At 39.5% G+C, this 12,616-nt stretch overlaps 1 protein-coding gene across 3 annotated transcripts in view; it reads right to left on the bottom strand.

The window, feature by feature from the left end:
- Positions 1–1,322: 1,322 nt before the first annotated feature.
- STK38L (serine/threonine kinase 38 like) overlaps positions 1,323–12,616 on the bottom strand; it is a 51,654-nt gene continuing 40,360 nt past the window's right edge. For 2 of the 3 annotated variants that reach the window (XM_089524644.1, XM_089524645.1), the window contains exons 8-14: positions 12,314–12,416; positions 10,503–10,564; positions 9,337–9,454; positions 8,162–8,285; positions 5,054–5,149; positions 3,337–3,428; positions 1,323–1,733 (exon numbers count right to left, since the gene is read on the bottom strand). In XM_089524644.1, coding sequence (XP_089380770.1) covers positions 1,606–1,733; positions 3,337–3,428; positions 5,054–5,149; positions 8,162–8,285; positions 9,337–9,454; positions 10,503–10,564; positions 12,314–12,416 — 723 coding nt within the window. In that variant the 3' untranslated portion in view covers positions 1,323–1,605. Of the gene's footprint in view, positions 1,734–3,336; positions 3,429–5,053; positions 5,150–8,161; positions 8,286–9,336; positions 9,455–9,474; positions 10,388–10,502; positions 10,565–12,313; positions 12,417–12,616 lie in introns of those variants that run through there. The other variant, XM_089524646.1, reaches the window with a different exon arrangement.

Below are 12,616 nucleotides of genomic sequence, written 5' to 3' on the forward strand. Positions count from 1 at the left end.
GGAAATTAGATGTGGGCACTTGTACACTTGAAGGTATTCCCATATGAAGATACCTTGCCAGTAGAAAGCTAGCATGCAAGGGGGGGGGATTCCAGTCTTCTGTCCCACATGCTAATCAATTATATGCCAGAGCTTTCCTTGTATTCCCATCCCCTTTTAAACCAAGATGCTGTTGCTCCTTACAGCTTACCTTCTGAAGTGGTACAATGACCAGCAAGATATGTTGCATAATACTTCCAATTTTGCAGTTCACTTCTAATTCATGGCTATTTAAAATTAGGGAAATGAAAGCCCTGGAAAAAAAAAATACAGAAAAAATAGGGACTATCCAGCCTTGCAGAGTGGGCATGGAAAAATGTTGTAGAGGCATTCAGATTTCTCTTTAAAATATATTCCATATTCAGAAGTACAGATACACCATATCCAATCCTAACCTCAGTAACTTAGCAATCACATCCAAGAGTTCATTTCAGAAGGATTAATCCAATGTGGTTCAAAGCTTGTGAGTAAAAGCTTTTATCCTACTCAACGCCCCATTTTGAAAAGACGTGAAGCATATATATTTCTGGAAAACAGAACTGCATAAAATTTGCAATCAAGCCATCTCAGGATCTTTGGTACTCAGAAGGGGGGGGGGGGGGAGGGAATGGCACAAGAAACCATCACAGAAAAAAATGATTCAGGAGGACGAAATAAAAGAAACACTCAAAAGATATGCTATATATTGATTTTCAAAATCTGCTATTTCGTTTATCATTGTCCCAGCTTTTTTTTCTTGCTGTCCAGCTGGAAGGCAGAATTTAATCATGTTCTTAATTGACAACAGTGCCATCCCTCCCCCGGAAAATAAAAGAATTACAGTCCTCTCAATGGAGGTTTATTATGCTAAGTACACTGCGTCACAAGTCCCTGTTCTACACCAGCTGGACTCAGCTGCAGCCTGATGTACAGCTTCTCTTTACTGTTATATCTAGGAGCCCTGAGCTAGCATAAGCCATTTTAAGCACAAAAAATAACCTTGAAAAATTAGCTAGTGCGGACCAGGATATCCAAGTTGCTCCATGATTTCTTTTGTGTCACCACACTTCATTGGTAGGGAACAACATTACAAAGAGTGACCCCCAGATTTCATACTGTTATGTCTAAAACCTTACCCAGACTAACACACATGGGGCAATATTATTAAGAAATGGACATTGCCTCTTACATACTCAATTTTTTCCAACCCCTGGGCAAACTAGACATATTACAGTACAAACAGAGCCGTAACTGACCTTTGCACACGCACACGCACACACACACACAGGCAGTGTAGATACAAAGAAGATATCCATTCCTTTTTTTATTCCAGTACCTTTGTTATAATAAAGTTAACAAAAATATTTACTATTAAAAAAAAAGAAAAGGAAGAAGCCAGCTGGCACTGCCAACTAATTCTTGTAGTAGTCTTAGAAATCCTAATCCGGTAGAATTTCCTAATTTCTTGGTGAAGTCAATGTGCACCAGTCCATGTGAAAGTTTCAGTGTATCATGATCTATGCCAAGCGCATTGTGGTGATGCAGCAGCTACCTGAGTTCTTATTTATGTTTTACTTCTGCTGAGTTTCACAACTTCCCGGCTTTCATATAAGATGGGATGGAGCCACGCTGAGTGAGCCCTTCAAACCTCTTATAGGTGTAGTTAAGAAAAACCCAGTCTTTGGATTTGTAGTCAGGTTCTGTGGTGTTTGGCACTGGAATGAAAAAAAAAATTAAAATACATAAAAATGCCATCTAACACCAAGCAACATCAAGTTAATGTCAAAATATGGTGATAAATTTCAACTTCGGTAATTAGTGAGATGTCAAAGGATTATGGACATTTAAATCACAAAGAATAGAACATACTTTACCTGGGATATCCAAGGCAACAGCGACTTCTAACAGAAACAAAAGTCGGGAATCTTTCATAATGCTTTGAATACACTATTTCCCCCTCCATATTGTTCTATTCCCAGAATTCTTTATTTATCAACTGTCCACATTATTCAGCTGGAAACCCCTAGACCAAGCCTGGTCTTCTCAAGGATACCACCTCTACCTCACCTCCCATAAAATAAAATAAAAATTGAATTCTAAAAGGATAAATCAAGAAGCAAGAAACAGACAATGTACTAGTAAAAGCCTTGCTCTGTAAGCAATTACCTTAAAACTGACTTCTTTCTTAAAACCTAACTCTCAGGACAAAACATTTTGTCTGGAAGCCTGGATTATGGGTTAAAACTTCCCATTTTTTCAGTCTACTACACCAAGATCTTTCCTTGCATCATCTCTTGTTCAAAATGTTAAGATGATTATCCCACCTTCCCTGATCCCATTTGTCTCTCAAAAATCTAAGGGCTTTTCCTATGTTGCTCTGGGGGCCTAGAAACAGTTCTCTTTTAGCCATTCCCATATTTCCTTTACTCCACCTTCCCATATGATTTGACTGTTCCAAGTACAGCAGTATGATGGCTTCACTAGGCAGTCTGCTAGTAGTCTCAACTCTCCAGCATCCCATCTAGGTTATTGTTCTATCCAACTGTTTTGTTTTCCTCATTCTTTTCTCTGTTACATGATTCACAAGCATACCAGACTGGAACTTTATTGCTTTGGTGAAGCATCCTACACAATGCCAGATAAGTCCAATTCTTGCTAAGGACACTTCCTAAAATAAATATCTGGCTGGTGGATTAAAACTTCACGCTTCCTCTCTAGTTGTTCTCTCTCACACAGTTGTTTTCCTTTTCTTTCCTCTGGAACATGTTCTCTCTTTTGCTAAGTACTTCTGCTTCATTTATCCAGTTAGCTCAGTTCCTTTTCTAGGCTGCTCTCCCTCTCCCTTATCTTTTTTTAAAAAAATAATTGGTTTACAAATTTACAAACCAAAGTAATTCTGCTTTGTAGGATGTTCTCAGGTCATGGCATAAGAATCCCTTTGCCAGTCTGTGAAATAAGGGCCACACAACTAGTCACTGACAATTCTAAGTCACAGCATATTATGACACTGTCTTTCAGACTTCCCCAGCCAGTGACCATGGTGGCCACAAAGCTAATTTTTCCAAGGTTTGTTTTACATTCTTTAGACCATTACAGCAGAGACTGCTCTGAGTTATACAAAATTCACACTGTACACTAGTCAGGGGATCTGAATGCATTATATTCTTTCTCGAGTAGTGCAGAGACACAAGTAGGTGACTAAAATATAAGATGGAAAGTGGCCATCAAGATAACAGATACATTATCTTTAAAAACAAACTTGGGGGAAAAACATTACTCTCAAACTTAATGAGCATGACATCTTTAATACATTCTCACCTGGCTGTAAAATATCAGATTCTGGGAATTCATCGAAATTAGAAGTGTCATCGATGCTTTTGATTTCTATAGTGATTGCAGCCGGCCTCTCTCTAAAACACACACACACAAAGGTCAGAATAGTCAGCATAATTTAATCTTGCTTTCAAATAAATACAATAGTTGTACTGCAAGATTAAATTACTTTGGTTTGTAAATTTGTAAACCAAAGTAATTCCCTTTTGTAGGATGTTCTCAGTTATGAATCTCACTCATTACATGCAGCTAGAAGCAGAACTGTGGAAAGCCACTGACATTATAATTGCCAAATTTATTTTTATCATAGTTTGTGTGTTTTGACAGCACAAAACACACATCATCCAGGTCACATCCTTGTAAAGCAACATGAGACATGAGAAAGAACATGTTTCTTTGCCCGTGTCCTTGCAAGGCTTACAGAGGAAGGGACAGGAAAACGGGAAGGAAGACATCCTTTTTTAACCTTGATCAGCAGGATGCCAGCAAAATGTGCTAGGCTCACATCCATCAATAAACATTGGAAATTCATAATGTTCACCTCTTCTTTAAACGACAAACAATGTAATGCAACTCCCTTAAATCTTTTCTTTCTAGGATTAAAGGCACACCCAGAGAAAAATTCTCAGTGTAAGCCCATCATATGACAACACTTTCTGGATAGAAGCAGCAGTCCAACCTCTCTGGAGCCATCAGTGCTAGTCTTTACTGAATGAAGTTTGTTAAAAGAAACACTGGAAGAAGTCACAAGGGACCCATCAGCAAAAAGGTCCTGTGTATGAAGGGTTTTTGACCAGTATCAACCCTCTGTTTACATATAATGGCAAATACACACACACACACACACACCCCACTTGAGGGTGATGAAAGGTTGTTAAGTCTGTTGCTCCAAAAACATTAATTTGACATGTTTACAGTCCATAAATACCTATGCCAAACAAAGTCCCGGTACAGACCAGCACCATAGCACGTCCTGGCGATGTGCTAGGGTTGCCTCGGGGAGTCTTATAGACGCCCCACAACCCTAGCATGTCTTCCGTACATCAAAATGGCGATGCCATGTAGAGATGGGCGCCGCCATTTTGATGCGAAGGATGCCTAGCGTCCGCACGTCACAGCGCCATAATGACGTCACGAGTGTGACATTGTTGCACTGCAGCATTATGGCGCCACAAGAAGAACCCACTTTGGGGGGTTCTTTTTGCTCCGCGGGGAAGTCTTGCGGCCTGGAAGTTGTGGCTTCCCCATGGAGCAAAACTAGGCACTGGCAGACCGCCCTTTTTGGGCGGTCTGTACCGGGCCAAAACTTATTATCTTTAAGGCACTTGATCGCTTTAAATATGTTGTTTCCCTACTAATATGGAGATTATTTTCTTCCTACTGTGTTTTATAGTTACTAACATCCTGTTTTTCTCTATTCACCATCTGAAAACAGTAGCTTGTTTTTAAAAAATAATTTTCCAGTTTCCCCCATACTACTTGGAGTTTAGTTACTAGAAGGCTCTATTTATTCTTGGTCTATTTATGACTTAACATGAGTTTTTAAAAGATGTGTGTACATGTTTATATATTTGCACGTAGAAAGAACTGGTTCTCTTGCTACTCCAACATCAAAGATAAAGCTATCTATTAAGAATTTTGAGATCGAACAGAGTGATATCCACTTTCTTTCTGCTGTGGCTATATCTTTCACCACCTTTACCTGATATGTCCCCAATCAACACCTTCAAAGAACGGGTGAGATTTGATTTCCTCTACTCCATTGCTACCAACTCTGTTTTCTGCATCAGTGCAGAATCTGAAAGAAAGAGAAGATTAAAGAGTGGTCAACAATGATAAGCAAGTGTTTCAAGAATACAATGATGCTTTTCAAAAATGAATACAATACACAGTCTGGAATCCACAGGTCTTCCTGCCATTGGAGATCACCACCCTCATCAGGTGACTGACTGGTTCTTATCCATGCCTGGCATTTTTTTAAATATCTGTTCTTACAAGTTGTTACGAAACTGGGAAAACACAGACAGCTTGCAAGACTCTACCATGCTTTCTGAACTTCAACCATGCAGCCATAAAGGTCAAGGCCTTATGAATCCACTTAAACAAAAAATACAAAAAGGACTAGCAGAAGAAATACAATTGGGTAATCATAGTTCATAGATGGGTAACTGTCGGGGGTGGGTGCTGGATAGTCACTTGCCACATTTTAAAAAGTGGACCCAAAAGGACCTCCATGGGGCCTCCCTGTATTTCAGGCCCAGGCAAAACCTTTTTCGAAAACATAAAGACAACTGGAAAAGTGCCTCTCATGAGTTGAGGTCAGAATGTGAAGAAACTGGAGACATTTGGAGCCAATTTTATTCATTTCTGTTCTGAGGGGGGTGTTGGGAGGCCTTGGGTGTGCATGCAGCACTTCCCTCATTCCTGCTATGGCTAAATGCCTAATCCCAGGTCCAGAACCTTCAGTTAAAAAATTCTACCGGATGGCTGTGCAGCCAACTAGTTCAAGACAATACTGAGCTAGAAGGGCATTGATCCAACTTTATCTTAAGGCAGTAGAGATGTGATGGGTTTCTATCCATGCCTGGGGACTTCACTGTACCTTATATACCCTTTCTAAACATTAACAAATGAGTTATAAGGGGTTGTCTGGTTTTAGCAACCTGCAGGCATGAAATGCTTTGTACAAAACAAAAAACAGACTCAGTTTTTAGAATCTCAAAATACAGACTATTAACACACTGTAAATTTCCAGTAATATCTCTTATATGCCAAATTCTCTTGTATGCTACCCTACAGCAAGTTCAGACGAGTAATCCAAGTGTCTGACAGGACAGAAGCCTTTGTGACTGAGTTTTTAATACACCAATAAACTAAAGCAATTTTCTGCTAGCAGCTAGATAAAAGAGGGGTGGAAACACTTGGCAGTATGTTGCTCCAGAAGGGTGGGGCTCTTAAGTCTTGCCTTCACCATCACCACCTCAAGGGGAGGATGCACATGAAATGACAGGTGAAAGGAGGAGTGCACAACACACTTTTTGTTCTTTTTTTTTGGCAAACCTCACCTACTATCATCAGCCACTAGTGAATAAGAGACTGCAGTGCACACGGAAATGGTAGGGAAATCCTCTGTAAGTCAAGTATGCATGCAGGGGAACATAAGTAGTGATAGCCCAGGCTACAAACAGCATTAACCAACACAAAAATGTGAAAAATGGGTGAACGCCTTTGGATAAGTTTTTTAGCCCACCCTGACATCTAGTTTTCAAAACACATCAAAATTCAACATGGCACTTGTATTTAATCATCAAACTTGGGCATAGTGTTGTTTTCATAACACAGCCTTTTATCATTATGAAACTGTATGCATTTTAGTGGGTGGTGAAGGTGAGAAGAAACATATTTTCTAAGTGGGGAAATATTGACAAGGTTGTCATGTCTGACCACAGGGGGTGGTGCTCATCTACGTTACTAAGCCAGTGCTGTCAGACTACTCTGTGATCATGTGGCCAGCATGGTTGCACAGAATGCTGTTTATCTTCCCACTGGGGTGGTACTTATTTATCTACTTGCATTTTGCATGCTTTCAAACTGCTAGGCCAGCAGAAGCTGGGACTAATGACAGGAGCTCGCTCTGACATGTGGCACCCGGGCCTCAAACTGCCAACCTGCCGATCTTGCAATCAACAAAGTCAGCGTCTTAACCACCTGAGGCACCACATCTCCTGTCTTACAGAAGACCATTTTGTCCAGGCTGTCCAAGCTGAATCAGACCAAAGTTAGCCAGTATTTTTCTGAATATAATTAACAGGTTCATACAGTTATCTTGTGCAAAACATGAATTTCAGAACAGGTTCTAAAAATGTGTTTATTCTCAAAAAATATGAACAGCAAATTTCCAGGTGTTTTGAACCACAACTCTCCGTTTCCTGGCTTTTAGTCATATTGGCTGCAACTGAGACTGTAAGTGGAACAGAAAACATATGGAGGCCATCAGGTTGCCCACTCCTACTATTGAAACTCTTCAGTATCACACACCAGGGATGTCTGGCTATTTTTGTTGGACTTACACAACAATGGGCAACTGAATGTCCTTACAAAGCTCACAAAAAGAGGAAAATGGGGGCAAACAATTCCCCTCACCTGCCTGCAGTGAGAATGACAGGGAATGATCTAGCTACAGGAAATAGATGAGATTCCACGAATTCTACAGAGAAAGCAGCTCAGTTTAGTTTTTCCACTTCTTCAACAGCTATTGTATGCTGCCCTGATATCTCCTGATATAGGACAGGATGTAAATATTTTAACAAATAAATAAATAACTGAAATCTTATAATTATAACTACTTTGTAACTTGGCACTCATGCCCAAGATTACTTGGTTGCTTTCTCCTCCTCCTCTGGACTGATACCAGTACATGAGTCATCAACTGCTAATGCCAGTGGGTTTCCAAGAAAGAAAGAAACAATGGCAGCTAATGGGCACAAATATGGTGCTGGTTCTTGAGGATGCTGGAAAAAATAATAATTGCTCATCTCCCATTGGATAGCTTGGGCCGGAGGTTTTCACACCAGTGGTTTTCAACATTCAGACCTCCAGATGTTTTAGACTTTAGCTCCCAGAATCCTACTTAACTGGCCATGCTGACAGACGCTTCTGGGAATTGAGGGACAAAGGATCAAAGTCTGAGAACTTCTGTTCTAGATTGTAAGCCTCTAGGCAGACAATGTAAACAAGCATCCACGTTTCCTCCACATGAAGAAAAGGGTAGTAGAAAAAGCATTTTCAGTATTCAGAAGCATCTACTCACTTTAGAATCAAGTCCTTGGCTTTTTCTGAAATGGGCACCTCAGGTGGAAATACCAGTGTCTCTTTCCAATTCATAACTTTCCTATATGTTTCTTGCGGTGTTTCAGAGCAGAAAGGGGGATAGCCTGTAGGAATATTTTTTAAAAAATAAAAATGTAAGAGCTATTTGGACATCAAGCTTAGACTTACAGAAGAGGGTATAAACTTGGCACAAAAGCTAATATTAATTCTCTAATTCCTTCCTTGGCTCTCTCACCAACATTCTCAATAACAAAAAATGAAGATATTTTCTTCAAAATTAAAATTAAAAATGAAGAATGCTTCTAAGAATCATAAATACCAAAGATGGGCAGATGTCAAGCAAAAGGTTCCCCCTCCCACTGAACCCTGAAATTTACCAACTGGAGCCATGCACAAAATATTGGCATTGAAAGGGGGTAGTCAAACACAGAATGAAATAATATGACACTGCAGAGAGGATCTTAGCCTAGAAATTTGTTTTCAGTAGCAGTTTGAGTGTTGTACTATGAGTTTGGAGACCAGAGTTCAGTTCCCCACATGGCCATGAAGCTCACTGGGTGGTCATGGACAAGTCATATTATCTCAGCCTCAGGGGACGGCAACATCCCCTGAACAAATTGTTCCAAGAAAAACCCATGATAGGTTCACCTTAGGGTCACCATGAGTCAGGAAAAACGTGAAGGCTCACAACAACAACAAACCAGTACTGAACTCACAGTGCTCACATAAAAAATCCATTCTTGCTTTCTATGCAAGCTTTTTTTTTTAGCCAGCAGCCTAACTAAAGGCAAAATCTATTTATATTATGTAATAATCAGGAGTAAGACATCTCTGGAGATCTTTGCCCTGGATCCAGATACACTTTCTATTCATACATAATATATATACTAGCTAGCTATTTCATCAAAGTGATATCTTTGATCTACTCTCTCAACACATGCAAAAGAGGGAGGCATCTGCATGTTTGGGAGATGCTGAAGTTTTCAGAAAGGAACTCAAGAAAACAAAAGGAAAGGGAAGGAAAACCTCAGGAAGCAAGGCTCCATCCAATTGAACATGCTCAACAAGCTGATTGAATTTTGGGAGCCAAAAATTGGGGAATACTGAACTGAGTGACTCAAACCTAGGAACGAATAAATCGACTATGCAACTTACCTATAAGCATTTCATACATAATCACCCCCAATGACCACCAGTCACATAACTTGTTGTAACCTGTTTGCATAAAAACTTCTGGTGCAATATAATCTGGGGTCCCAACAGTAGAATAAGCCTAAAAATAAAGTGATTTGAACAGTGATAAAGGAACTGCTTAGTGTGTGTGTGTGTGTGTGTGTGTATCTTTATTTCAATTAAACACATATCAACTTAACACACTGACATAATCAACATACATCAAACCAATTCATAACAAGAAGAACTAAAAAAACCCAAAGCAAATTTAACATCTAACGTATCACAAAATCCCTATAAACAAACTTCTATCAAACTCAGCTTACCCACATAGGTTTTTATATTTCCAAGTACTGCATATCAACATTTTGTTTATCTGTTGCTTCTTCCTAGAGCATCATTTCTTAGGAGAATCTGAAGTGCAACCCAAAGCCAACCCAGTACCTGGTAGAGCCTTATCTGCAGCCGCTTCAAGACAGTAGCTAAATGAAAACTCCATGGTTTGCCCTCACCCCTGCAACATTTTGTCTACCATATTTGCCTAAAGAAGAGCCCTGAAACTGAAAGTTTGCACAGTATTTTTGACCTCTCAGAGGTATTTGGCAAACAGCTGAGTACTTCAACAAACTTTATAACTGGTGGCAAACTGGCAGATAATTTTTTACCCGACATCCAACTGCACCCTTTATTCATTGACTAAGGCCCAGTACAGACAGGCAAAATGTGGCGTGGTGATGGTGGTAGTAGGGTTAGGGAGCGCGCACCATGCAGACACTTCCCTAACCCTAGTACGTACTGGCGGTGTCAAAATGGTGGCATCCTGTCTACACAGGCACACATTTTGACGCGATGGATGCTTAGCTTCCCCATGTCGTGGCACACTTGTGACTTCACGAGTGCACCAGAAAAAGAACACGCTTTTTGCGGGTTCTTTTTTGGCTGGCGAGAAACCCCGCGGTTTATCCGCTGCGGCTTCCCACTGGCGGAAAAGGAGGTGCCGGCAGACCGCCCTTTTTGGGGGTCTGTATCCCACCTAAGACATGAAAAGGTAGAAAGTACATATATAAGAAGCATTCAAAAAATACTTATTCTGTAGACCGACAGAAATAACTCAAGAAAGTTAGAAGAATTCATAAAAAAGTACTTACCAGCTGACGCCTATTCTTTTTCCACGTTTCTGCTTTTCTCTTGGAGTTCATATTCTGAAATGCTGATTCAGAAAGCAAATTAATGCCTTCAGTGTTAAGAGCACAAAAAAAACTCAGCAATGACTTGATTTTAATGTTACATCTATAGGAAGGGAGCTGTTTTGGCATGGTTTAGTCTCAAATTGCACAGATAATATGTAAACAAGCTTAACGTTTAGAGAACAAGGAATTCTGTGGTTACTTCTATGCAAACTCCACAATGAGGACATGAAAAACAACCCAATCATCCACCTCCTACTCTTTCATGGCACTTCTTTAAACATGCTACTAGAACAACCTGTCATTATGATTATTCTGAAGTAGATCCACATAAAAAACTGGATTTTAAAAATGTAAGGACCCAGAGCAAAGCAAACCTCTTAGCACTGGGAATGATTGGTTCCAAAACATCATTAATGCCAAAACATTTGCATGCTAAAGTCCTATAAAAATAAATAAATGAGAAAATGTATTTATACGAACAATAATACATCCAATTTTATTTGCTGTAAATCTTGGCCTCATCTACATATGCAGCAAAATGAAGTGGCAATACTTCAGTAGTCAAGGATGTCATTTTAATGTTACTCCAAGTTTAAAGAAAAACTCTCTAAAAACAGGAAATCAGTATATAATGGAAAGACGAATGGGTAGACCAAGGATGAACCTATGGCCATTTTTAACTTGTAAGAATATTTATGAACAATATGAAATTGAATATTCAGAACTGAGATCTCCCATCTGTAATTTTAAGTGATATAGTCTATTTCAGGAGTGAGAAATCTTGATTATCCCCTCTAGATGTTCTGGACTATAATTCTCAGTCCTTTACCATTGGCCAAGTTGGAAAGAGCTTCTGGAAATTGATGTTCAATCTGGAAGAACAAAGGTTCTCCAACTCTAGTCTACTCTACCACCTATCATCCTTCTACCACATGCAAACCAGGCCTAACTCACATGAGTTCAATTCAGAATTTTATTTTTTTCAGGGTGGAATAAGCAAAGTTATCATTATCTTATCATCGAATCTCTGGGACAGTTAGCTGGGCAGGCAAAATATGGGGGTCTAATTGGTTCACCATGATACATGCTTAGAGAGAGGGAGAAAGACTGAAAAACTACTACAGTCAACCCACATCAGATCATTTTCTTCAGCTGTGGCTATACTTTCCATGAAGGCACATGTTATGGTTTGCAGTAGTAGTCAATTTCATCTAGTTATGTAGAGGTCACTGCTGCTGAAGCAACATACAAAAGTTTTTTTTTAAAGAAATCCAGTCACACCTGAGAAGTATGACTTAAACATGAGTTTAAATACATGCAATGACAAAACAACCACCTTTGGGCACCCATGATGCTGAAGTCAGAATATTGCGCCAAGTCCTAGATCAAAAGGGAAGAACTGAACTGAAACTCTTTTTCTAGAGATTCTGCACTGACTTTGGTTTCTTCTGAAAAGTTCTAACATGTTAATCATGTTTATATTCCTAACCTGTAGAGCCAGCATGATATAGTGGCTTGAGTGTTGGAGTATGACATTGGGAGACTAGGGTTCAAATCCCCACTAAGTCATGGAAACCCATGGATAACAAAGGCAAACCACTTGTGAAGAAACATGCCATGAAAATCCCATGATAGGTTCAGTGTTGCTGTAAGTCGTAACACAACATAACATAACATAAGAAGTCCTAACCTGTAGAAGGATAATAACCAAGGCTTCTATGGAAGAATAGAGTAACCTAAAGCTGTAAGAAAGAACATGCTATACTTACAGAAGTCACTTGGTGGATTGTGTGTAAGATTTCTGTAGAATTCAGTTCGGTGGGCTTTCTTTAAACCTGTGCATAGTCCAAAATCAGAGAGTTTTACATGGCCCTACAGAAAAAAAACATTACTTGGGCTTAACTAGTTGAAATTCTTACCAGATGTGAAATGCATGTTTATACTGAAATTGCCCAATTCAAAAGAAGAGATAAAAGATAATACAAAATATGTCACACAGAAAAAAGCATGGTTTTCATTCAAAAGACTAATTTCCAACCACAGTAAATGAGCCAACATTAAATTTCCATTGG

This window comes from Sceloporus occidentalis, unplaced genomic scaffold, assembly GCF_023333645.1.
Source record: "Sceloporus occidentalis isolate IW3139 unplaced genomic scaffold, rSceOcc1.0.p SCAF_5, whole genome shotgun sequence".
Taxonomy (NCBI): Eukaryota; Metazoa; Chordata; class Lepidosauria; order Squamata; family Phrynosomatidae; genus Sceloporus; species Sceloporus occidentalis.